The following is a 27,198-nucleotide window of genomic DNA, read 5'->3' as shown; positions in this document are numbered from 1 at the left end:
AGGAAAAAAAAAAAGGGCAATGAATAGCAGGCCCTGTTAGCAATGATGTTAAAGGATATTATACATGAATCCATTTAGTTTTGAAGAATTTTGGCAGTGCTTTCCCACCAGCAAAACGGTTCCATATGCCAGATATAGATGCAGCCTTACACCTTCTCTTAGTGTCCTTGTTCCAGATTCTCTGCTGCTTTTCCCCAAATGAAGGGAGCAGGAGAAACAGCAGCACTTGCTCCGTGCATGGACCTGTTGACTTGGCTTCAGTGTGTTTTCTCCCCTCGTTAATTAACTTCATTATCTACTCTTACTATTGTTTTCCTCTCTATAAATGTTCATCAGGTTAATCCATTCCACAATGATTCAGATAAAAACACTCCCCAGGTGGGACATTCACCTGACTTTTTGTGCCTTTTCTTTTTTTCTCTCCAAAGGGCGAGCGAGGACCAGCTGGAAGTCCAGGTGCCAAAGGTTATCCTGGCAGGCAGGTGCAGTAAATCTCATCGTGCTGTGCACAGAGTAGGGATTTGGGTGTGCAGGTAGCTAAAGACATGCCCCACTAAGGACAGGGCAGTCCTCTAGAAAATGTTGGTATATCTGCACATTTGATCTCTGAATATTTTCCTTCTTTTCCCCCCTCAAGGTGTTGTGCCAGTAACACAGCCTTTCAACTCTGAAATGCTGTTAGAAAGTATTTTGTGCCTATGATAGATAAAACCTGAATTCCTACAGGAAATTATGACAGATTCTTCTTCAATATAACTACAGGGAGAAAGCAGAACAGCAGAGCAGAGAAAAACACGTGCATGCTGCTAACCCTTCTCTTCTAGGCATATTTTGCACCTAATGTTGGACAAGTTAGAAACCTGGGATGGAAAAAATGTGTATTTATTATTGGAGGAGGAGATTTAGATGAACTCTCCCTAGTAAAATGCACTGGCATAAACCTATGTATACACACACAAAGTTATGCATGAACTGTAAAAATATATATATAAAAAAATCATATTTGCAGCTGCAAAAAATATGATGAGAGACAATCAAGTCATTGTTCTCATGTTGAAAAAAATTACACAAAGACAACTTTAGGAATGGAGGAGTGTGCATTGGGTAATGGATGAAGATTGGACACTTTGTTCTCCTACTGATGTAAGATGCTGAGCAGTGTAAAGGAAAGAGGAGAATTTGTAAGACCCTAAAAAATGGAATCTCTTGGAGAACAGAACATGCAACCCCATAACATTTTGTGGTGAAGTGAGTTTTGTCAGGGGTTTCTAAAATGGACACATTTAACGTTGGATTCTGCCACATTTATCTGTAATTCAAGAGTCCAGGCAGATGTCAAAGATCCCAAATGCTCTGTCCTGAGCCTTTCAGACTTATCCTGAGTTTGGATGTGAATTTTGTATGCAGATGTGTAGGTTATTGGATTAAACATGAACTAGACCTGCAGAACGAGTCTGTGACTCTGCCTCAGACTGTCAATAATGCATGACCCATTTTAAATTGAAAATCAAACTGATACCTTGCTTAGCACACTGGAGAGAGCAGATGGCAGAACTGGATGGGAGCTTTATGCACCTGACTAAAGGCTCCATTCATACTCTGAAAGGCTCTTAGAGCTGAGCATGCCAAAGAGTCTCCTAGGTGTGAATGTGTGTTAGATGACTAATAAGAAAAGGTCCAAGAGATTTTAGACATACAAGGTTAATGAATGCTGTTCATCAATTCAGCCCATCAGATAAGCGGGATGAAATCTGTGCCTTGACATTCAAAGAACAAATCTGCCTTCTTAAAAACGTGGTTTGGGTCAGGAAAGTGACTTTTTTATTTTTTTAAGGCAGCTTTTTTCAGCCTATCTGAATGCTGTGTGTATCCTGCATCAGAGCTGTTTACTTTACTGAGATTTTACTACTTGTTACTCCTGTCAGCTGTGCTGGCTCTGCAGTGATGGGAGAGTGCTTGGCTGGGGTTTGGTTTGTGCATCACAGGCAGGATTGTAACTTCACCCTGAAATCTTTGGCAATGATGCAGGAGCCAGGAAAGAGCACAACCCAACTTTCACATCCCAGCCTGAGCCTGCAGTGCTGCCAGCTGAAGAAAATATGGACTTAGCATTTTTTTTCTGCCCCCAACCCCCCAGAAAATCCCATCAAAATCTGGAACTAGAGAAAAAAAAAATTGATCTGGAAACTTTCTAGAAGGCAATAAACATGAAAATTTATTTTGCATTTTCACACTTTTCTTCTTTGCAGTGTTTTGAGTGAGCAGCATTAGGCATAGAATTAAAATGGGAAATTAATTTTCAATTATTTCCATAGCTGATGCTGCAAAAGGTTAGAGATATCACAGTACCTGCATTGCTAAGTGACTTTCTAGGCTGTAGAAATTTCTCACTGCATCAGTGTTCCCTAAGCAGGTATTGGAATACATTTGCTATACTTGTGTTTGCTTAGGCAGGAAGATGAATGGAGAGCTGTTGGGCACAGAGCATCACTGTGCCTCACATCCCAAGGGTAACACAACCTCTGGGCACCCCACTGCATCAGCCCTTATGGTCTTTATCATCAGAAATCTCTACTTCAGCCCCAGGGAAGGCTCACTCTGTGCAGCAGTCTCAGGTTCTGCCGAATCCCAGCTCCCCAACAATGGCAGATCTGTTATTTGTATCATTTTGTCTTTTTTTCTCCTTTGTTGATACTCCTTGGACGCTTAAAGCTAAACCTTAAAGCAGAACCATGCAGCACTTAAAGCTTTAAAAAGCTCTTAAAGCAGAACCATGCAGGGATGGTGCTTGGGGGGTTGGCACTGCTTGTTATTTTAAGTTAAAACTGGTCCACATTTGTCTTTGTTTTTTCCCTTCTGTTCTAGGGTTTACCTGGCCCCATAGGGGAATCTGGCCCAAAAGGCACTCGGGTAAGCAACCTTTCATTTGCCTTTTCTCTTGTTTTTATCCAAGGCTTCTCAAGAAACTTTAGGCTTGATGTTGCAATTCTGAAGCTGATTGCTTTAATTTGTTGTGTTTGGGGGATTTGAGCTGCACACCGCTTGTTTACTGAAGCACTGTTAAGTTTTTTAAATGAAACATGGAATGTACCGTGATCAAAGTTTCCCAATAGTGCTGAAGATAAAGTGAGCCCCTCCAGAGCTCAGATTGCAGGAGAGGAAAGGATGGCTTACAAATTCCTATCAAAGCCTGCAAGCCCCACGTCCCAAAGGCCTCTTTGGTTTCAATCAGTGTGGTTCAGTGGTCTTTGACCACGCTGAATATGGGCTCATTTGGGTACAGGCCTGGTTTGGGAGTGATTTAAATCATTATGCACAACAGCAAGCCAGCATCTTGAAGCCATGTGCAAATACAAACAATATCTCCGTCCTGTCTGGTTTTGCTCACCAAAAATAATTGCTGGGGTTTTATTCTCACTGCAAAGGATTCTTTTTTTATTACTACTTAAGGCTCTTGTTAATCACATTTTGTTCTTTTCCTGCAATTATAAATTCACAATGCGATTCTAAGCCAATAAATCCCCATTTCTCTAACATGTGATACTTTCTCTATATGCAGTAAATTCAAGCAGCTGGCTTTCATCACTAGGAAAACTGCGAGGAATAAACAAATGCTGACCCTGTAGCTAGCAATATTCCTGAGTTGGGAAGGGAGAGGGCACGTTCAGTTCCTGCAGAAGAGAGGAAAATCTGAGAGCACAGCTTGCTCACCCCACTTCTGCAAGGGCTTAGGCTTCCCCTGGGGCATCTCCTTCTCTGCTCTAACCAGGACCTTGTGTAATTATCAGGTGGTAGATGTGCAGAATGTAAGATTTGGAAGTTAGTCTCCATTTTGCACCCCTGAGTGGTGAGGACTGAAATATTTATAAATCCCCAAGGAAGCCCTTTCTCAGTTCAACCACAGTCAGTCAGAATTGGGTGCTAAGGTAAGATATGTGCATTTTGTGGTTTAAAGGGAGCCAGCTCTGGACTCTTCTTCATCCTCCACCTCTATTTTTGCCTTCTCCAGGAAAAGTTTGGGAGTTATGTGGTTTCTTTTAGGATTCAGGGGGCAAAGGCAGACAGGATCATGTTAATGTAGCATTATTTCCCAGCTAGGTGTTATCCCTTAGGGAAACACAACCCACAGGGAGAGATGGACTGGTGAAAAAGTTTGGTGGGGTTGGCAGATAGAGATTTAGCAACGATGGAGAAAGAAAGATGAGAGAAAAGCAGTGTTAGCACTTGGCTCCTGTAAGAGTGAGGTGCCACGGAGGGGGCTCCCTGCTGAAATTCACTTCCTCTGGATTCGGCATGTTTGGCACCAGCCGGGCCATTGCAGAGGCCCAGCACACAAGGTAACTTTGTCCAGGCTGCTGAGCAAAGGGATTAAACACAAGGCTGCCATTGTGGCAAGGGTAGGGAAACACTGTGTTTCATGTCCTGTCTCAGCAGGACCCCCAGGCCACAGAGAAACCTGGAAACACAATGTTCCTGATGAGTGTGGAAGCAGCGGGTTTTATGTGAAATGTGTTGGTGCAAAGGTGCTTTCCCTGTAGGGTGGATCTGTGTGGATGTGCAGGCTGAGCCTCACATCAATCCCCCAAGCCTGGAATGTCAGCTTCAGCCTCTCCCAGCCCATGCAGGCCCTGCAGTGCCTGGGATGATGGAGGTTTGCACAAGGTCTTGGTGGTGCAGGGAGAGGCTTTGGGCAGAGCCAGGACTGACTGCAGGGTGGTGGCAGCCCTGGTGCCAGGAAAAGGGGGGGCTTTGCTTCAGAAGAGGCTGCAGTGTGTGACCACCAGGGGACAGAAAGGGCTTGATACCACAGGACAGCTGGAAATGAGTGTCAAAAGCAATGACAGAGATGAAAGGAGGTGGAGGTCTGTAGATTGCTTTTGCTGTCACTTTTGCTAACCTTGAACCAAGCTCCATTTCCCTCAGGTACGCTTAGAGCCAGCCCAGGTAAGGTTTCTTCTGGCTGTCCTCTTCCTGCCTGGAGTCCTTCTGATCCCTGGTGTGAGGGTATGTGCCCTTGGACTACATCGTGGAAGCCAGCACCATGCAGTCCATGGGCATATACACTTGCCTCAAGGTTTATTTCATCACGGCTGCCACTGACCAACGCTGGAGGTTGCTCTGCTCTTCAGGAAACACAGACTGACTGGGTGCTAATGGAGGAACATATCTGACTGCTTGTTTCCTCTTTTTTTTAGGGGTATATTGGTCTCCCAGGACTATTTGGGCTACCAGGGGCTGATGGAGAACGAGTGAGTATTTTGTGGAGAAAACCTTGGTGTGTTGGTTGAATGCAGTTCTTCAGAGCCTGATGTAACCTTCTCTCTCCCTAGTTCCTGAGGAAGGAGGCAAGCACGCCTAATGCTTAACAATCCCTTCCTTAGCCTCGTCCTACCCTTGAATGAAGACCTGTGTCCCTGTATAAGGCTGATGTTCAGCTGAGGAGAACCCAGGCTTCAGGCAGGGCCATCAGACCTTGCTGGTGACTACAGAGGAGTTTTTCTATATTCTCCTTCACTTACAAACCTGCCTTCCCTCTCCCCCTCGCCAGCTCACTTTAGTGAGGTGGGGCAGGGTGAGGAGAACGTACATGGAGATTCTCTGGTCCCACAGGAATCACCTCCCAGCCACACTGCCTCTGCATTTTGTGTCTGACTGGAGATGTCTGGAAAGAGCCTGGCTCTTGCAAGGGACAATGCTGGGCTTTCTGAAAATGGCTTTATTTCCAGTTGCATTGAGTTGGGCAGTCAAGCATGGGGCTGTGAGTGGGCAGCTGTGGCTGTGTCCTCCCTTCCTCCCGTCCTTTTCATCGTGCCTTCCCAAACAGCCCAAGTTTTCAGAGCTTTACAGTTCATCCCTTGCTTTTCCACCCTCCATCTCCACATCCTCCCACCAGCCCAATCTCTTCCCATCCAAGGATCCCCTTCTCCCCGCTACAAGAGCTCCTAAAAAGGCCACTGGAAGATGAACACAGTTTGATTCCAGCCTTTCCTCCCTCAAATGCAAGCCCCAGAATGCGGAGAGGCCCCGGGACCATGTGGGAGCGTGCCTGCCTGGGAGGGGCCTGCCCTGCGCTCTGGCGACGCTGATTTAATGCTTGTATAACTAAATAAGAAACATAAACACAAGTTGTGCAGCGAGTGCCTCGGCGGTGGCCTGCATTCGGTTCCAGACCAGTAGCTTAATGACTGCTCCTGCTAAGCACAGCCCCAGCCTGGGGATGCTGCCTGCGCGTGTCCTCGGGAGGCCGTAGTTAATGGGTGAAGGTTAATTGTCTTCTGCTCTCCCAGCCGACTGCAAGTAGCTGACATTTCGATTCCCAAACAATGCCACAGTCATTAGCCTGTTTTGCATTCTCTTTTCTCTTCTCATTTTGCTTTGTATTGTTGGTTGGCTGTTTGATTTCTCAACCAGAACTTTTTTTTTTTTTTTCTCTCTCTCTGTGTTTTTTCCTTGCAGGGGATCCCTGGAGTTCCTGGGAAGAGGGGCAAGATGGGTAGGCCGGTAAAGTTTTTCCTCGTCTATTATGCAGACTTTGTTGAATGAAACTGGGAACAAGACATTTGGCTTTTGGCTGTGTCCCTTCATATCTTCAAACAAACTTTTTCATGTCTGTCTGCTCAAGCAGGAAGAAAACCAAAGATAGAGATATTGCTCTCTTCCTCTCTTCCATGCTCTGCTCAATTCACAGGCATTAGTGCTCTTTTCTCATTCTCCCTTGGTTCTCACACTTCTCAGATTTTCTTCTACATCTTCCCTCCTGTCCTGCCTCTGGCCAATCGCTTCCTTGGATGCACTTTTTAATTCCCAATCATGACTGCAGGCTCTGTTCCATCTCCTGTTTTGCACCCTGCCAGTTCCATCACGTTATCCTCTTCTTGCTGTGACTCTCTCCAACCTTTGTCCCATCCTGGTTTGTGTAATGCAAGTGTGGTTTTGTACAGAAACCTTTTTGTCCTTGGTGGTGTACCAGATTGGGGAAGATGTGTTTGAGGAGCAAGGAGACCAGGTAGATGTGAGAGCTTGGCCAGGAGGAAGAGGTGTTTGCAAGTAGGGCTGAAGACAAGTGTGAGGCTGTGGAGCAAGTGGGAAAAATACTGAAATGAGCAGAGGAAACAGGGAAAGGACAGAAAGGAAAGACTTTACCCCATCAACCTCCTTCCAAGCAGTTCTGTATGCCTCCTTTAGCTGGATAAAGCTTTTTGCTGCAGGAATCAGCAGAAAGCTCAGGCATGTTGGAGCTCTGCTGTGTTTCATTGCCTTTGCACCTTGTCCTTCATGTTAGCTTGATTTTCCTCTGACCTCTGGACATCATTGCACTCACAGGCTTCTTGCAAAATGCCCACTCACCCACACATGGAAAAATCCATTTCCCTGGCCTGGAGCACATCCTGCCCAGGAGTCCCAGCCCCGGCTCGCTGGTGTCCTCACTGCAGAATCCATGCACACACCTCAGCAGTGCCCTGTCCATCCTGCCTGTCCTGTGCCTGACATGGGGACCAGTCGAGCAGATTTTCTGCAGGGGTGCTGCCAATCTACACCAGATCTTTTGCAAGCTGCTGGTTGCACCAGAAACCCCTGTGCTGAATAAGTGCAGAGCCCGTGGTGTAACCATGACTCAGTGGCCAGGGCAAAACAAACACAGCAACTGTTATTAGGTGCAGGGGCTCTGCTCTCTGCACAGAGCACGCTGTGGGCTCAAAGCCTTCCAGCTGTTGGCTGGCCAGGATTTGTAATCTTCCAGGCAAGGGTTTCGGTCTGGCGGTCACTGCTATGAGCAAGGGGCTCCCCTGAGATCAGCAGGGAATCTCTCAGCCATGGAGGCATTTAGGCTGGGATCTGGGGAAGGGATTAAATGGCTACGCATGAGCACCTTTGTTCTGCTTGGCTCCTTCGGAGAGTTTTGGCTGCATCCCTGTTTTATGGTATCAGGTTTAATAGGAAATCTTGAATGGACCGATGCTGATGATTTGAACTTCCGAGCGTGAACAGAAAGATTAAGTGACATCCACGGTTATTCAGGAAGTCTCTGGGAAAAAATGGAAAAAAAGCAGGAACCAGCTGACCTGATTCTCTTCCCAACACTTATCTCCTGGCCAGTGCTGCCTCCCAGCTGCTTTGGGGTTTTTGTGAGCCTTCTGGGATTTCCCTGGTCTTTCCCATCCCTGCAGCCTTAGATTAGCTGGTGTGGCTGCTGTTCCTCTGCTAGCTCCGTGTTCTCATTGCAGGGGAGAGCTCTTGGAAGCCCTTATTAGCTGCCTTCAGAGCTGGTGAATGCTCTGGAGAGGAGGAAGGGAGTTGGTATCACACATATTTCTGTACCTAGCATTGTTTGTGATGAGAGCTGGCAGTGGATCAGTGCTCAGCCAAGGGGGCTGGGGGAGGTTGCATGTGACACCGTGGGCCTCTGAGAATGATGTAAGAGGGAATGATTAAAATAGAGGAACTGGACATGAGTCAGATCTTGAAATCCTTCCAGGCAAGTTAAGTTTTGTAGAGCTGTGAGGGACATGGTGAGTTTGTGGTGGAAAGAGCTGACTCCACCTCCCGCTCGGCTCTCCCTGCCCAACATCAGCGATGCAGGAGGCCAGTGCATCCCAACATCTGGGCCCTGGAGAAGGAGAGGGCTGGGGGTGGTCTGGGGCACAGTTATGGTTGGAGTCCAGTGCACGAAGGAGGCTGAAATAACAGGAGTCTGTATGTCTCTGGATCTGCCTGGTTTAGAGGTGGGCTGGGGGGCTGGAGCTGATGCAGCTGCTTGCTTAAACCTTCAGTCTCGCCAGTGCAGTGGCTGAAAAAAAATGTCTTTTTTGGTGTTTTTTGTGGATTTTTATGGTGTTCAGCTGAGCAGCTGGGGAAAAAAAATTATCAAAACAAGACTCCATCAGGGGTGCTGGGGGAAGAGTGAGAGAAGCTGTTGATAGCGTGTCTTGCCATGCAGAGGCAATGTGTCAGTCCTGGTTCATCTCTAGGAAGGAGATGTGCTGCCACTGTAGGAAATGACTCATAGGAAGAGTAGGAGATAGAACTAGCTCAAGGAACACCAAGCTGTTCTTATGCTGTGGGAGATGGCTAGCCACAATAAGAACTGTCTGCACTGCAGATTGTATTAAACTTCAAATAGAGTGGAATATTGTCAGAAGTTCTTAAGCTCTGCTAGAGGAAAAGACTTAAAGGCAAAACTTCAGGAAAGGTATCCAAAGAGCTCTGAGCTCTTTTTTGGTTCATCTTTGGTTTTGATGTGTGCTTATCTCTCTCTTTTTCGCATAGAGTGTCAGTACTGCACCAGCTGTGCTATTTTATATCTATGTTTTTTACAATCTGTTTTGTTAGTAGTATTCTTTTTAAAGGAATAGAAAAGAAGGAAGATAAATTTAATTCGAAGACATAGTTAGTAATTTTGAAGTTCATCTGAGGTCTATTCACAAGTGAGTTAAACACAACTGAGGTTTCCTTACATTTTTCTAAGAACCTGGTGGTGCTCTGTGCTCAGAGCTTCACTGTGTCAGGTACCATGCAAACACCTCGTGAAAGAAAAGCCCTGGCCCAAAGGATCCAGCACAGGATCAGACAATCCCCAAGGCTGGAAGGATTTGGTAACAGCAGCACAAGCAAGCCATTAACAGATACTTCTGCTTCCTTGCCCGTCTCTGTGCTCATCGTTCTGGTTTCTCTCCGTGACATGCAGTGTCACACAAGCTGCTTGGCTCTTCCAGCTCTGTGCAAAACAGGGATAACACACTGTCTTTGGAGAGCTCTCCCCTGGGCTCAGCAGCTGAAGCCTAGCGTGGAGATGCCAAAGATGACAGCTCATGTGTCACGGAAGAGGTGCCATAAGATGGATTTGAAGTAACAGGGATCAGCATGTGAGTGAGTCCAGGTCCCTCCCCTCTGTCACCCACAGCAGAGAGCCAGCAGTGACCTGGCAGCCACTGGAACCAAGCTCAGGGTTTGCTGGGAGCAGCAGTGCAGTGCCAGGATCACAGGCAGGATCCCCCTCTCACTTGTGGCACCTTCTCACCAGGCTGTTTCTCATGTGTGCTCTCCTCTTCTGTGGTGGCTTATCATGCAGTAACTCCTGCCTCCAGTGAGCACCAAGTTGCAATATATTGGTTTTTCTTCATCTGATAAACTGTCAGAAGGTCATGTGATACCCCTGCCCTCCCCACCAGCATGAGCAGGGTCTTGCATCCTGAAAAAGCATCACTTGCCTCATGGGAGACTGGATAGCCAAAAAGCAGGGCTTCCTCTGGATCAGGAAGGTTTCATCTTGTAGCCTCCCCAACCTTTTGATGGAGGGCTAAGATAGATCCACCCTGAATGTCAGAGCGTGGGGCTTTGCCAAGGTACACAGGCTGAGCTGTTGTCCATGCAGAGTGGGGACACACTCTCTGCCACGTGTCTGGCCAGGCTGGCACAACCTCAGGTCACTGGCAAAACAAATGTTGCTACTCTCTGGAGGGACCAAGATGATAAACATCTCCTCTCTTCCTCCAATCTTTTCTCTGCTTTGGATGCAGCTGAGACCCTTCCTTGCATTTGGAGTGAGCCAAGAGTCTCCTGCACCACATGAGCTGAAATTTGGGAAACTGGTAACAGCGTCTCATAGAACTCTCAGATGTGGCCAGCTAAAGCCAGAGGAGAAATGTGTGGGCTGAAGGCCTGGTGTGCAGATAAATCCACAAGATGAGCTGCAGGAAGGAGCACAAATGGCCTGTAGGAGCTGGTGGACAGCACTTGGGTAGCACTGTACCCCAGCATAGCACCAAAATGTTTCATGCCTTTTTCAGGAACTGATTAATTTAAAAATGTAATATGCTTTTAATCATTCTGTTTGCATGAAAAGTCCAGTGGAGGTCCTGAAAACTAGCCATGGACAAAGCTCCTCTTTTAATGAGAGGGTTTTAGCCCATGGATCAGATGTTTCCTGTTAGCCATTTAAGTAAATTCTTTGCTTTTTTTTTTTTTTTTTTTTTTTTTTTTTTTTGCTTTGTTAACCTGAATTTTTAAAATAGATGTGGTTTGAGCAATCAGTGACTTTTTTTAATGCTGAAGTTGGACACTGAAGCTGGGCAGCTGGTCTGGTCTCTCCACCCCTCTTGGCCTGGCTCACCACTCTGAAATGCAGGCGTGAGCCCAGAGCAAATGTCACCATCTCTATTTGGCCTGAGCTGTGTTCCACATGTCTGGAGTTTCCCAAATCTCTGTGGTGAGGTGCTTGCATGGTTGCTTCTCACATGTTCCTATGTCCATGATTACACCATCCAAATAACCTGGCGAGGTGGACAATACCAATATGTATTTAATTTTTTTAAGAATGGGCAAAACAAAGTACTGAAAACACAGGGAGAAGTGTTTGAAAGGTGCCAAGAGCTGTAACTTCCACTGACAGGAAAGAAACAATCCCAAAGGTATTTTTTTTCCAAGAATGCTCCTAAATGACTTGTCCATCACAATTCAGAATTCTCATGAGGAGCTGAACCAAGGTCTTCCAGGCATCTTTAATCCTTCAGGGAAAAGCTCAAAATAAATAAAAGCTCAAAAATTATTCTTATTAGAAATCATAAGGAAAAGTAATGCAATTGTCACCCAAGAGTCTGAAAGCCTTTTGACCCCTAAAGCTGCTTGACTTGGAAATGTTGGCCACAGACAAGGAGGAGCAGTGGCAGGCTCAGTGCTCTCTGTGCAATGGTAGCTGGGTTAGAGCCCTGCAGATCAGGAAAAGATCCTCTTCCACTGGAAAAGGAATAGAGCAGGAGTGTGGAGGGGCTGGCACTTCACTTGAGTGATGTTTGCCTGGAGAGGCTTCAGGAAATTTTTCTTGTGTTGCTCCTGCTGTACTCCCATAGCTGGAGGGATAGTTATGTTTAAAAATGCCCTGAAATCTCTGTCCCAAGAGGTGACACGGAGCTGTGAAGTCTCCTGGGGAACACAGCAAAGCTTCCTGTCAGGTGGCAGAGGAGCAGGGCTGCAGCAGGACCCCCACTCCATGCCCAGCATGTGGCATCTCCCTTTTGCAGGGATGAAAACTGCCCAGAGCCAGGGGAAGGGAGAGGTCCCTGTGCAGCTCTTGGGTGACAGCTGGGGGGAGGCACAGCAGGAGCACAGGCTCTGCAGGGCTCCCTTTGGGGTGACTCCTGCTGGGGCTGAGCCAGCCCCTGCCCACCTGTGAAGGGGCTCAGTCTGCTCTCCACACCAGGAATTCTCTCAGAGGTGTGAGCTGCCAACATAAGCTACACTTGTTTGTTTTATTCTCCTTATTTTTTTCCAATGAAGGCTTTCTCTCACCCTCAGCCCTGCTTCTCCACCACCTTTTTTTCTTTTTTCTTTTTCCTTACTTAAATTGTTTGACTTGCAAGTTCCATCCCTGGGGAGGCTCCTGGGCAGTGATTCACCTGGCTGGAGCCAACTGGCAAATAGAGTCTTTTGCAGACAAGACAGGAGGGCTGGTTGGTTTGAGCACCTTCAGCCAACAGGAAAATAAAATCCTATTTTTGGAGAACGATTCTGTTGGCATGAGGACCTGCCAGGATTCTTCAGAGCAGCAGCTGCCAGACTGCCTCCCTTACTCCTGCAGGGAAAGCGCTTTAAACGGAATCAGATGTTGTATCCACACAACACACCCACCCACACGTGAGCACCTGGAAGGACTTTGGGGAGCGAAGGACACCGTGTGTGTCACCTGTCCCTGCCTCCTGGGGACAGCTGCTTCCAGGGACAAGGAGCAGTGGCGTCTGCTCCGACCAGGAGCTTTGGCTGACAACAGCCAGCAGAAAGGGCAGGCTGCTCTGTTTGCTTTCAGCTGAGGAAGAAAGGAAGGGGAGGTGGAGGGGGATGTAATCCCCTGGTGCAGGAGGAGCTGGTTCCAGTGTCTGTCTGGGTCTGGTTGTTCTCAGCAGGAGTCTCCTGGTGTATGAAAGGATGCCCTTTGCAAGGAGTGGGGATGAAAGGGAATTAAGGCGCTATTGGAACATCTCAAAGATAGAGACTTTGTTACTTGTCAGTGTAACCTGGGATAAATCAGTTTGTATCTGTCTGTGTCTCAGTTCACCGAGTGCAGCGAGGACAAATTGTGCAAGCCCTGAAAAGCTCTGCTTGGGCTGGGGACAGGGGAGCGCAGAGCACCCAGACCTCGCTAGCGCAAAGCATCTGCCTGTGTGCTCTCTCTCCAACTCCTCCCCAAGCATCATCTTGCTTCTTTCACTGAACTTCTCCTTCAGACAATGTGAAATCCATTCAGCTGGACATTTTCCCCCACCTCCTCTCTGAATTTCCCAGCTGTGAGATAGAGCCAAAAGTTTTGTCATAGCTGACCGGAGCGCTGCGGAGGAGCACCCCGCCGGCTCTTGGCCAACACAACTTGTTAGTCAAACATTTTCTTCCTAGTTCTGCTGCCATTTGCCTTCCCTGTCCTGGTCCTTCTCTGTACATCCCGTCCCTCCCACAGAGTGGGCAGGATGCATGGCTCTGTGTTTTTCACTGAGGTGTTTTCCTTTTCTGTCCCAATTCTTAAGCATAATTTCCAGGGACTGGTTTGAAAAAAAACACCCTGAAAAATGATGGATTCTCTGTACCAAAATCCCTTCTGCACTCACAGGAGACTCTGATTCTGCTGGATTCTTTAATCTCTTTCAAAAGTCTCCTGTAATGGGCTGCCAGTTGTGACCTGCCTGTCTGCCAGCACCATAAAATGAGCTTCCTGCCCCATGTGTTCTCCCCCAGTCTGGGCTCCTCAGGCTCTTGGAGCAGTGCATGGGAGAGCAGAGGTGTCACTGCTTAGGGGAATGAAACCAGCGGGATAACAAAGTCTGCTTGTAACTTCTGGGCCGGTTGTTTTAGTTGAATAGTGCTAGTTCTGTTCCTGGGGAACATCTCTCTCCTTGAGGCTCAAGCAGGAGAGGCACCAAGAAAACATCTTTAACAGACGTGTGAGATCCCATAAATTAGGACACTGTGGTCACTGGAACTGTTATTGTGGTTTAAACTGCTACTGCTTACCCCATGGAAACAAAGTGCTTTCTTTTTCATTAGGGGCTTAAAAGATTGATTGTTTCCTGCTGTGCAAGAGCTGTGCTGGGATAGCTTTCACAACCTGGTTTGGGTCTTTGCAGACTGTATGGATGCTGAAATATCCTTCTCCTTCACCACAGCCACCAGCCTTAGCCTCACTTAATGTGCCAAACCTGTGCTTGTGTGCTAAGCTTGACTTCTGGACTAGGATGCCTGGGGTTAGTTGAATTGAATCTTTCCATTAGTCTCCTCTGGGTTTGTTTTACAGCTTGGGCCAAAAAGCACCAGGGGACCACCAGCACCCCAGCAAGGGGTGAGCTGGGGGTTGTTTGTGCAGTGCAGATGGTGTGTTAAGGACAAAAAAGGTGTTGGCAAAGATGGAGCTTTGGTGCTGAGTGTTTTCCTGGGCCTGTTCTGCTTTTCTTCTCAGCTTCCTCCCACTTTGACCCTTTTCCACCCCATCTTGAGGACTGGAAGAACCCTGACCTCTGTGGGCAGTCACAGCCTGCTGTGAACAGGTTTTAATGCTGAATCTCTTGGTTGCTGGGTGGTATTGGCCAAGCACAGGAATAAATCTGGTTTTCAAGCTGTTTGGATATTTGGAGATCTAGTACTGGAAAACCTGTGTAAAAGTTAGACCTCTATTAACTCTATCACCAAGTGCCTCAAATTTCCTGTCTTTAAGCAGCATGGTTAATGCTGGAAGCTGAGGTATAAAGAAAAGAGTGAAACACGTGTGAAACATATGCATTTAAATAGTTCCTTATCTGGCTTATTTTATTCTGGCACAGGAGCACATTGTTTATGTCACACTTCAAGAGTTTTAAACCAAATTCAGACAATGGTGTTTTAGTCTGGAGCAAGCATTCCCCTGGCTGCTATGATGCTGCTGTAGCAATATTGTTTTTGTTGTGCCATTCAAAGTAGTAAAATCTCCCCATGTTGGCAAAAGCTCAGCTCCATAGCAGATACCCCAGCAGCCACAGGGCCAGACTGCTGCTCTGTGGCATCCATGGGTCACTCCATGCCCAGCTCTGAGGAAGGAAGGATGCAGCTGGGGAATGCTGAAGGCTGTGACTGAAATCTGCAGCAGCGTAAGTACAGTATCAGTCTATGCACACTCATATTTTCCTTGGCAAGCCACATGACTGTAAACAGCAAAATATTCTGGCAATCTTCTTTTATTTTTTTGTCTTGCCTGAGCAATGATTTTTCCCTGCACATCTCTTTCTCTGATCTGATTGATTCAGCATGTAGCAGAGTTATTTTTCCCCTTCTTTTTCATTAAAGAAAATTGTAGCCCCCCTGCCTTCTTGTTATATTTGACATCTTTGTCTCTAGATGGCAGAAGGCTGTTTCCAGTGGTTGCTTACCACAGCTTCTTGGCATGTGCACAGGCCTCAGGGATGTAGTGCCTAGCTGGAGAAAGGCAGACAACTTTCCTATTCGCAGTGATTCCCACAAAACAGAAATGTTGAATTCAAGCAAGCAATAGCTCATGTGGGTTCAGTCCTTCATGCTGTAGGGAATTGGTACAGAAGAGCTGAAATGCTGGCTCTGAGGGCAGCGGCAGAATTTTTGTTGGCTTAAGCCAGGCCTCCCATCTCTCACCTTAAATTTTACCATGTAACTTTTTACCTTTTCTGTTCATCAGGAGTTAAACCCTCAAAGGTCAAGGGAGGTCTTGGATGACAGTTTCCCTGTGTAGTTCTCCTGTTTTGTTTGCTGTGATCATTTCAGTTTTCATTGTTGCTGATGGGTTTCCAGATAAGGCATTGGCTGTTGCATTCCACTTCCCTCAGATTTGCTTTTCCCAGATAACCAGTGTTTGTAGTACACAGGGAAGGAGGCAGGACAGGAGAGAATCCTCTCTGTCTGCTTCATCCCTGTCTCTTGAGCTCTCAGGTATTCCAGAACATGCCCTTTGTATTTCTGGTGAGCCAAAGAAGGGGATAAAGCACTTTAACTCCCAGTTCTGTGGGAGACAGAGCATGGCAGGACAGGGAAGAGGAAGCTGCTTTGGGATTTGATTGTAGCAGGGAATTGGATGGGGAGGGCTTAGAGGAGCACAGGATCTGTCCAAGAGTGAGAGAGAACGTGTCACACCACCATGTTCTGGCTCTGGCTCAGTACCTCCACTCCCTTCTCTATAATTGTCTGAAGTCTTCCAAACTTGCATCGGATATAATGAGATGAAGTCGTCTTTTGTGGTGACTTTTTCATGTAGTAAACATGGCCTTTCACAGCTCTGGGGTGTGGACTGTAATGAGTTTGGAAGCATTTGCTCCTCTGGCAAGCTGAAAGGGAGTGAATTCACCAGGCATCTCCGATCAGCTCCATTAAGCATCTGCATGGGCTCCAACAGGCTTTGTGCTGTCCAGCTATCCTGAGAGGAGGGGGTGCTCTTCAAATTATCCTGCTAGTAGATAGCACTAAATAATTCAGATTGACAGCCCATTTTTTAATAGTCACTGCAGTGAGGTTCATGAATCAGGGGTTTTGGCCTTGTGGAGCTGTGCTGGTGTGGCAGGAGTGGCTTGGATGAGGACAGGCAGGCTGGTTGTCCCACATGTCCCTGTGTTCTGCTGCTTTCCAAAGTGCTGCACCGGGTGCAAGGGGAGTGGTTTGTAACTGACTTTCTACACCAGGGAGCCTCAATAACTAACATTCATGTTTGCCTCCTCTTCTCAGGGTTTTCCTGGTAATTTTGGAGAGCGAGGACCTCCAGGCATCGATGGGAACCCTGTAAGTTCATTACATTTTCCTTTCTTTTTTCCTTTTGCAGTTTGCACTGTACTGCATCATGCTAGTTAGAGCTGAGTGAAGCTTTTACACTTGGTGGCAGCTTCTGGCTGATTTTGTCCCTCCTGAAAAACAGATGTACATCCCTGCCCAGCTGAAAACTCCTGTGTTTGGTTCCTGTAACTGTCGGGTCATTTGCCATCAGTCTTCTGTCTGCATCTCTTGCCTTCCTTGCACCTCAATCCTGACAGGCGCTTTCTTATCCAGAAGATGGGACTAGAAAAAAATCAAGAGAAAAGGGATGTTGCTCTGGCAGAATAAGCAGTGTTGGACCATGTTGTCCATACCACAGGGCACAGATTCCCTGCTCCAGTCTGGGAGCACTGAGGGACAAATTCCACAGCCTACCCCATCCCTCTGCCAGCCCTGGGACTGCATGGGGACTGTCTCCAGTCTCCTGAGTTCTTGGTCTCCCTTCACTCTTCATCTGACCCCTGCTGGCTCCCTAAGAGTGGGATGTGTCTCCTGGGAATTGGGTCAGGATGGTACCAGAGGTCATTTAAGCAGCTGGGTGCTGATAAGGTTTAATTTGCTCTGCTCTTGTAGCACTAAGCTGTGGGGATGTGTAGAGTTTGCCACTGCTCACAGAACATGTCCTCGTGGTTTGCAGCAGTTCTCAGATGTATTAATTATCCTAAACTGTTTTCTGAATTACTTTGTTGGTTCTCCCTGAATTAGCATGAGCAGCACTGATTCATCTTTGAAATTCCTGCTGCCTTGGTTATTCACACATAATCACCGTGCTGCTCTGGGGTTGGATGGGATGATTTGTGTGAAGCAACCCACTCCACATGTGCCTGCAAGTTCCCATTTGTCATATATGCAGCATAAAAGTTATTTTCACAACTGACTCCAATCACCAAGCCAAGCTCAGTTACAACTCCAGCCTTTGTGGGAATTCAGTGCAAGAATCATAAATGCAGTGAACTGAAGGAATGATGTTCCCAAGGAGTACTTCTGTGGGACTTTTCCCATCCTTCAGTCAACTTAAGCCATGGGTCAGAGTGGAACCAGTAGTCCCAAAGTAGAAAACTTTCTGATTGTACTGCTATTTCCAGCCAGCCCACCAGGAAGAGCACGAATCCTGGAGGACAGGAAGAATTTTTTTCCCCCCCAAATAACTTACTTTGTTTTCTTTTGAATATGCAAGTTGTCTAAGCCCCATTCAGAAGATGTCCTCGGTGCCAGTCAGCTGAATGGCAGTTCCCAGAGCCTGGGAGAGCAGCAAAATTCCCGTTAATTCATCCAGAAGGATGGCTCCTCTTTCATCTTATCAACGGCTCTTAAATATTAATGTGCCTTGGCGATCGCAGAATGAAAACAGACTGTTTGGGCTGACTTAAAGGGAGGTTCACAGGGTCACAAGTGGAGTCACAGACGCAGAAAAATGCCAGAAAGTCTGTTTGTGGCGCACACAAATATGCTAGGTCCGGTAGGTGGGGTGTGCAGCTGAGCTGTCAGAGGCAGGAGGGCGGGCTGCCACATCCTCTGATCCCTGCTCGCGTGGGGAAGGCTGAACCCGACAGCCTCTGATCTCCTTTCCATCCCCTCCGGGCACAGCACAGGCTCTTCCAGCCCCAGCGGCCTTCTGCCCTCCTACCAGCTCATGAGAACTGTTGAGCCATCGCATTCCAGATCCCATGTGCCCCCGAGTGCTTTAGCCACTCCAATTAGGCTCTTAATCACAGGAATTAGACGTGGGAAAGGGCTGTTGATTCATCTCCTTCTCTCTTGTCCCCGTGCCCGGTTCATGCACTGAAAAATGAGAATAGAGCCTGGTTTCCCTGACAGGCCAGGGAGTGATAGACAGGAAGGGCCACTTGTAAATCCTCCACTTCCTAGACCAGGGAATAGCTCAAATTAACAAGTAGTCCTGTCCACATCTCTCAGGGGAGTCCTATTCCCAGAGGAAATCCTCTTCCCTTGGCTGTGAGGTCATGCATTTCCACATACATCCGTTCTTTTGAGGAATATCAATACGACACGAGTCAGAAATCTGGGAAGTGCCTCTTGAAACTGGTGGGACGAAGAGCTGACCATGCACCCATCCTGCAGCCCAGCCACCCTGGGAGCCTGCAGAACTTCCTGGGAAACCCAGGCCATCGTGCAGCTCCTGTGCTCAGCATTCCTGGGGTACTCCCCCTCCTTCCTGACCCAGTAATGCCAGGCCTTGGCTAAAAGCTTGTCACCGACCTTATAACAGTAGCTCTGAGGACACAGAAATCCCACCCATGAGGAACAATTGCTCCACAGATGTCCCAAGTATGCAGGAAAGGAACTGGCCATAAAAAAAAAAAAAAAAAAAGAAAAAGCAATTTTAGGCTGGTTGAGATTATGAAACGCTTTTTTGTGTGTGTACTTGCCCAATAGTCCTTTACTCCACTTCTCATAAAATAAACACACGTAACCCTTTACCCAAGGAGCCCTGAGCACATTCAGTCACGTTGCGTCCCCTTCTCTTTCCTTCTTCCACTAGGCAAATCCTTCCATAAAAGGGGAGCTATATTGCACTGGAGGGGACTCCACCAGATGTGCACCATAAACTGAGCAGGGCTGTCAGAGAAAGTAGCCAGCATGATCCAGAGCAGGGGCAGGACTGTCTGAGTTAACAGGAAGTTCAGCATTTCCAATGCACTTGTTTTGAGAGGCCCCGTTGGAGATGGAGGTGTGTAAGAGCAGGTCCTTGCCCTGACAAGCAGCTCACTGTTAACATGGCCAGGGAGGCCACCGAGGGGGACACGGGACAGGCTGAGCACCCCGTGGTTGCTGAACTGCTCAGGGGCCTGGATAGCTGAGCTGTGGGGGGCTGGCAGAGCTTCTCTGCTGGGCTTCACTTGAAGATGCCGTCAGGCACCCGCCAGTGCTTCTGCATGTCTTTGGAGAGCTCACAGAGAGAAAGTCTGTGGTGAAGCTGAGAAGCCAAACCAGCTCCACATGCCCCATCAGCCATCTGACCCTTGGAATGGTGAGCTCCAAGGTGCCAAATACACTCCCAGGACCTTTTTGCCCACACCAGAAGCTGCCATACCCTCTCCCCAAACTACCCAGTTTGATTTTCATGCAGGTCTTCCTTTTCCTCTGAGTTTTATTATTACTTTACCACTCCGAAAAACTCACCTTTCCCAATGTTAAAGCAGCAGCTTTCCTCTCCTTCCCACCTTAGCCTTTCTCTCCCTGTGTCCCCTCCCTGCTCTGGTCCCTCTCCCTGCCAGTGGCTGGATCTCACCTGGGGCAGGCTCCCTCCTCTCCCCTGCACAGTGAAATGTTCCTTTCATCCAGCCTGCTCCTGGGAGGGAAGTCAGCCCTGGGAATAACTGCCCAACAACAAGCAGCCTGTGTCTTCCCAGGATGTGCTCACAAGTGCACTCCCCAAGATGGAAGTTCTGGATCACTTTGGTGGGGAAAGGGGCTGGGGATGGAAGAGGGAGGGACGGTCTTTTCCCTTCCCTCAAGCCCTTGAAACACTGAGCTGCCTTTCAGTCTCTGCTTGTCTATAAAGTGTCCATAACCATGTGGGTTTGTCTTTCCTTTTAGGGAGAATTGGGAGCCCCAGGTCCTCCTGGAGTCCTTGGACTCATTGTAAGTACAAAAACAAATGGGGATCTGGCTTGTCGGGCTTTAACCCTTTCAACCTGCCTAACTACACACAGATTTTCTTCTTCCTGTGAGCAGGATACTGTTTGTATGGGGGAGGTGTGACATCTGGGGAGAGAGCGGGTTTCCTGGTGCATTGGGAGGTGGAGGAGGACAAACCCTTTCCAAGCAAAAGGAAGCAGATTAGAAGTCTGTTGTTAGTGTCTTTTTTTTTCCATGATAACCTTCCCTTTTGATAACATTTGCCAAGGTATTTCTTCAAAGATGCAGCTTTCATTCCACACCAGGATCTCTGCAAAAGCAAGTCCCTGTAAGCAGTGACCTCGGGGACACACAGTTCTTGTTCACCAGAGAGTCTGAGGGCAGGAAGAGTTTGTCTGGGTAGACAGGAATTTTACATGCACTCTCACCTTCCCATCACTAATCCAGAGCATTTTGTACTGAGCCAAATTCCACCCTTCATTCCACTTTTTCCCCAGCAGGAGATAAATGGCTGTAAGGATGGGTGGCAGCTCCTCCCCTGGCAGCAGTGCTGGGGGTTAGGGAATGCCCAGCTGAACATAGCATGGTTTATTTTTAGGTCTCAGGACTTGCTTCAGGTTATTCCCTTCCATGCACAAAAATTTGTAGGCTCTGTTACTACTACAGCATTCTTTTGTAATGATTCCTCCTCAGCTGTGATAATCCATGGAGACTTGGCTTGCAAGGAATGGTTAAAAACCTTCCCCTTTTGCTTTTCCATAGCTTAAATTATAGGAGTGTGTGTCAGCTTAGATCCACTGCACGAGACATTGCACAAACCCAGAAATTTTACATTCCTTGGAAGAACAGCAGGGAATATGAGTGGAACACCTGTCTTGGAGATGGGGGATTGGGGCAGGGGTGGATTGAGAGGAAGGTTTTCCATGGAACCAGGAATTAGGTCTGTTTCCCCTCATTGGGGAGTGGAGATGGAAGTAGCTACTTTAGCCATAGCAGCAGAAAGGATGTGCTCCCATCAAAAAGCTGGAAAATGAAGATTGCTATTTAAAACAATACCATTGAAGGTGTTTTCCCGATTGAATTACATTCCTCCTTGCTTTTGGAAAGATTTATTTTTTCCTTGTTGCAGTAATCTCACAGATATTTTGTTTGTTAGAAAGTGTAAGGTCAGAGACGGTAAATGTGACCATGATCCTTCTGGAGATGCTGGAGTCAGAAGCTGCCTGTCCTCCCCATCACACCAGCCTAGCCAAACTTCAAACTGAGATTCAGGTCAAACTGAGTCAGACCTTGTGTCCCAGGGTCACTCCTGAATTCAGGATGCTGAGGCATCTCTAGTGGGATAGACCGAGATTGACCTCCTCCATCCTCCCCCTTTGGAGGACAGCTCCAGCTCCTTCCCCAGGGTGTGCAGACGGGGCCCACGCTGCAGGGCATGCAGAAGGTGACACATGGCTCCCGTTGTGCCTCTCCCTTGCCACCTGCAGCCACCCTGGGGACCAGACAGGCTCTGGCTGCCTCACGCACCCTGCAGAGTTTGGCTCACGGTGTAAGAGAGGCTGAAGAGCAGAATTAGGTGTAACTAAAGCCTCTTGCTCTCCTAATTAACCATGTGGGCAGAGCTCTAAGTAAATGCATTTCTACAAGCAGCCTTTATGCTAGGAGCTATGAAAAGGGCTCTGTTGGGGCTGCTGCAGCCCAGCTCTCTCTGCGTGACCGCAGCCCCGGGGCTGCAGCTGGAGAATCGCTCCTTCAGGGAGCCTGCCCTGTTTATTTACACACTGAGGCCAGGCTGGTGCACCCTGTCACTGCCTCTCTTCATGGCAGAGAGCAGCCAGAGCCCATTTCAACACCAGCACTGAAGGGTTTCTGTTGTACATCACACATGGGTGCCCACAGCAGCCAGAGCTCTGCTGTCCTCCTGTGCCAGACTGAGTCCCAACACACAATGCCACGCTGACTTCTCACTGCAGCAGGACGAGACACCTCTGTCCCCACCTCCTGTCTCTCCTCTCTTTCCTTTGAGTGCTGCCTTTATTTAGGGGCTGTCTGCACACTCAAAGAGCTTTGACTCAGGCCAGGATGCTGCTTCTGTTGACATCAGTAGTGCATTTCTTCAGGGACACTGAGACTGGATATCAGAGGAATTTCACGCCACGTGCAGGGATCTGTTGGGTTTGCCCCTAATGACTGTGGTAATTTTCTTTCTCTCACTAGGGTGACATGGGCCCTGTTGGACCAATTGGCTACCCAGGACCAAAAGGATTAAAGGTGAGGGAATATCTGAGCTCTCATCCCTCCATAGCTGGGCTGAAGGTTATTCTGTTCCTCCTCTGGGCAGTGGTGACTGTGCTGAGAGAAGGGATGGGCAGCAGTGACGTGTGTGCAGGCAAAGGGCTGCTGAACACAACATCCCACTGGTGCTCTGCAGTGGCTGTAAGTCAGTGGAGAATTCCAGAAGCATTTTCCAGTGTGCCTGCAGCACATGAAGAATGTGTGATGGAGCACACTTTGGGAGCAGCCTGCCATTTGACCCTGAGACTGTGCCAGGCCGGTGCTGTGGGTCTGAGCCACCAGCCCCATCAGTAAACAGCAATGTCACAGACCTGAGCAAGTCTCCACCATGGCTCAGCCTCACTCTGAACTTTCTTTTGTTTCAGGGGCTGATGGGAAACCCTGGAGAACATGGACTGAAAGGTGATAAGGTGATCTGAATACTCCCTTATTGCACTGTGTTTTAATTTTGCATGTAAAACCCCCTTTCTAGTTTCTTATTCAGCATTGTAGTGCTGGTTCCACTCTGGCCATCTCTACCCCATCCTCTCACTCTCTCTCCATTCCTGACACTAGTTTTAATTTTATTTTCTTTGATATCTGCCCCATCCCCTTTTCCATGGAGTATAGATAAGTTATGCTCAGATCCTCTTTGGAGCTCCTGTCTCCCACTGATGATGACAGTAACTGTAGAGTTATCTGATGTTCCACTGGTTTTATGTTGATGATCCAGTGAGTTTGCATTAATGCATTTGGGGGAAAGATGTGGTGTGAAAAAGCAGCCCTGTATCAAACCAGGTGGATCCCCTGGAAAAACTGTTGGGTGTTGGATACCTCTGCTCCTGCTCAAGGAGCCTCACCTCAGTTCAGCTTCCTACTGAGAGGAAATTGCCTTGTCCCAAACTGATATAAATCACTTTAGAAAAAGCAAAATGGAGAGGGGCCTTGATTGCAGTGATTTAGTGGTGCTGGCACAAAACCATGCAGCTTCAGCTAGATCAGCATGAAGCTGTGTGTGTAAATGTCTCACTGTCACAAGAACCCTCCTCCTACAGATATTCAGCTGTAGGATTTATTTAGTCTGAAAGAGTGGGAGGTGCTGTTATTTATTGCTGGCTCTGATTGCTCAGGAGGGCAGTGGAAAATGACCATTAAGTGTATTCTCCTCCTCCTGTCGGATGTTTTATTCTCTTTTTAGATGTTTGCTTTTAGAGAATGATTTAGCAGCCCAAAAGTGCACAGGGGGGAAGCAGTGTCAAACCAGTTGGTTCAAGTCTTCTTATGTTATAGCAGCTCTTTGCCAGGACTCCTGTGTCTGCAATTTCCATTTCTCCCTTGTGCTGCCTTTCCACTTCTGTTGAGAGCAGTGACGAGGCAAGAGAAGGACTTTTTCTTTAGGACAAGCTTAAGACATTGTAGCTGGTTTCTGGACTAAACCCCAGATCCTGGAGTCCACAGACTCCTCTGTCCACTCCTTGGGAGAAATGGCTAAATATCTTAAAAATCACCAGAATCTAAATCATTGTTTAGCAGAATTAACCTTCCTGGACAATTCAGTCTCCATCACTTTATAGAACTGCTCAGTTTATGCCCAGTATTTCCCCAGCCACTGCTGTCACAGTAACCAAGTGGTTTGTGGTTCTCTCTGGAGTTATCCATCCAATACTCCCAAGTGTGGAATTATCCATCCTCCCAACAATCCCACGCTCCTGAGGTACAGGAAGCCTTTTCCTTCCCCTCCCAGCTGCCTCCCCCTGCAAGCTCCAGGCTGCAGGTCATCCTGCCTTCCTGGGGATGGGTTGATGAAGATTTAATTGGATGCCTGCAAGCTCCTATTAATCCCATCTGTCTTGGTCACATCCAGAACACGTGGCCTTGTACAGGTTTGTCTTTTTGTGGCTGAGGAAATCTCCCTTCAGTCAGCAGCAGTGAGATGGATGCTGGTAAAAGCTGAGGATAATGACAGGGTGCTTGGATGGTGTGTGGAGGCAGTGGGAATGTCCCTGGAGCTGCCAGTTCAATCCACCGGGGAGAATGTCCTCTCACCACATGGCCAGGTGTGAACCAGAATAAGGGACAACACCTCACTCCTCCAGCAGAAATCACATCTTTTTATCTAGCAGCTGGACAGGCAGGTCCAGGTCATCCTTCTGTTTCCATTCCTGTGTTTCCATGGAGGCAATGACAGGAGGAGGAGGAGGAGGGGGAGAGGGTTGTATCTGCTCTTACAGGGAGAAGTGGAATTGCTGTGCAACTCTGAAATAAAGAGTGGCCTTGAGAAGACCACGTGGGGTGATGAGTGCAGGGGAAAGGTGGAGGAAGCAGAGGAAATCCCAGCTACTTGTTCTCACAAAGGAGTTTTATGAATCAGGACATCTGTAACTTGTGGAGGACATGGCTCAGGCAAATACCTCTGGAGTTGTGTGGCGTTAGCTCCCTTTGCAATGCTGAGCAGGAAGTCTTGGGAACAGAGACTTCCAATCGAGGAAAATTGAGGGGATTTTGCACAATGACCTCCTCTGCATCCCACAGACAGCAAACACATCCCACAGCTGTGCATTTGGTCCCTTCCCTTGTAGCCCCTCTCTGTTTGTGTTGGGTTACAAAGGGCCTCGGGGTGTCTGAAGCTGCATTTCTTTTTATAGGTGAAACACGAAGCACAGGCAGCATCCCATGGGCAGAGCCTGTTTGTAATTTCAGATCCTACATTCCTTTTCCTGCCCCATGAACCGAGTCCTTGCAGACCCATTTCGTCATCTCAGCATTGCAGTTTTTAATTACAAACATGCCTGACCTCTTTCCTCTGTAATTTTTCCCCTCGTATTAAGGACACAGATCCCAGGTCCCAGTTCCAGGGCAGGTAAAAGTGATGCCCCAGCCCTCAGTCGCTCATTTCTCAGAGTTGTTTGAAAACTGGTTTCATTTTCATGCTCCACTTTTCCTAAAGGTTGGAAACAAAGGTTTGCTCCTGCATTTTGCTATGCTCAGGAAACTCTTTTATTTTAGCAGTTATTACTTAGTGTCCAAGTATTTCCTCCAAAACAGTATTTCAATGGCCACTTGTACTGTCTGGGTAGAAAATTGTTTAATAAAAAATATAACCTTTCTTTTTTGACCCTCAGAATTGATGATAAAGGCAAACCTCAGAGCCAACCTGTCACTTCCAGAAAAGCTGTTTTCATGCTGCCTTCAGTCAGGAGCCAGAATTAAGTAGATTTCAATGTTCTAAGCCTTGGAATACATAAAATAAGTAGAAAATTGAGAGAAGATGAGAGAAATCTGTGAAGGAGCTGGGTCACACAGTAGTTATTTTTTGCCATTTCTGTTCTATCTAATACTTGGGGTTCTTCCGAACTGAAGCTGTGTGAAGAGCTGATTGTTTCCATTTTGCATTGCCAAAAAAAAAAAATTTATGGAAAATAGCTTAGATGAAACAAAATGTTGGTTATTTGACTCAAATTAAAATATTTTAGGTTAAAAACCAAATGAGTAAAATCAATTTAACATTTTTAAGGGCAACATTTTGATTTTGCTATGTAAGAGATTTGTTTTGAAGATGGTTCAGCGAAATGTTCCGGGAACATTTGCCAAAACATTTAAGCAAATTTAGCATGAATCCATGAAATGTTTCCATCATTGAATCTGCTTAGTTCTTAATTATTTTCTTCTGAAAAATTGTGTTTGAAAAGTCTTTACCAACTCAAACCTGAACTGTCCACAATTTCATTATCCCCTGCATGTTACTGAAGTAGTTACAATTATTTCAGCTCTCTGATAACAAGTGGGTGGTTTTTCTGGAGTGAAGTGGACTTTCTCTGACATCTCTCTGTGGACTTTGGCTCTGTTGCAGGGCTCCATATGTCTTCCATGTGGACTATGTTTGAACATATAGCTCTGGAGTGGCTCATTCCCTTGCTGGGAAGCCAAGTTCATGGGACAGAGTTCCTCCAGCAGTTATTTTTGTTGGGTCTTGTCATTGTACCAAGTTATTGTAGTCATTCCTCCCTTGACTTCCCAAGTAGAATTTTCCTTTCTCTGCCCCATCATTGACTCATCCTTTGTTTAAGTAAATCACTAAATACATGAAGTTGGAAGGGGCATCAGGAGGTAATTTGGTCCAGAGCTGCTCACAGCAGGGCTAAGAGCAGTGCAAGGTAGCCCACTGCTCCTTGGAAAGCCTTCAGGGAGTCAGGATCTGTTCTGTTGGTCCAACGAGAGGACAGACAGACAGCTTGGTGAGAAATACTGTCAGTGATGGGCTCCCCATCCCAGTGAACACCAGCCAACCCCTCCCAGGGAATCTCAGCTCAGATATTGGCAGTGAGGTGGTACTAAAGCATTACCAGAAGTTGCTCTTGTTTTCTTGTGAAAGAGGATTGATGTTTGATGTCAGGACTAGGATATGCTCATAGAAACCCTGAGGATTGTTTTCTTTTCTATAGAGCCTTGTGAGAAAAAAAGGTTCATTCATTGAAAACTGAACTCTTCTGTTCAGCTGAATTTAACACTTCACCAGCATCATGGTCCCTGTTAGCCAGA

At 47.2% G+C, this 27,198-nt stretch overlaps 1 protein-coding gene across 1 annotated transcript in view; it reads left to right on the top strand.

Annotated features, from left to right (window-relative positions):
* Positions 1 to 27,198, top strand: part of LOC131586732 (collagen alpha-1(XXVII) chain-like) — a 138,013-nt gene that overhangs the window by 44,254 nt on the left and 66,561 nt on the right. The window contains exons 9-16 of the mRNA XM_058853891.1: positions 429 to 482; positions 2,866 to 2,910; positions 5,196 to 5,249; positions 6,457 to 6,501; positions 16,699 to 16,752; positions 20,344 to 20,388; positions 22,603 to 22,656; positions 23,046 to 23,090. Of these exons, the coding sequence (XP_058709874.1) occupies positions 429 to 482; positions 2,866 to 2,910; positions 5,196 to 5,249; positions 6,457 to 6,501; positions 16,699 to 16,752; positions 20,344 to 20,388; positions 22,603 to 22,656; positions 23,046 to 23,090 (396 nt within the window). The remainder of the gene's footprint in view (positions 1 to 428; positions 483 to 2,865; positions 2,911 to 5,195; positions 5,250 to 6,456; positions 6,502 to 16,698; positions 16,753 to 20,343; positions 20,389 to 22,602; positions 22,657 to 23,045; positions 23,091 to 27,198) is intronic.

Source organism: Poecile atricapillus, chromosome 20 (genome assembly GCF_030490865.1).
Source record: "Poecile atricapillus isolate bPoeAtr1 chromosome 20, bPoeAtr1.hap1, whole genome shotgun sequence".
NCBI classification, from domain to species: domain Eukaryota; kingdom Metazoa; phylum Chordata; class Aves; order Passeriformes; family Paridae; genus Poecile; species Poecile atricapillus.
Note: the sequence above shows the minus strand (reverse complement) of the source record. Positions and strands in the feature narration are given on the sequence as shown.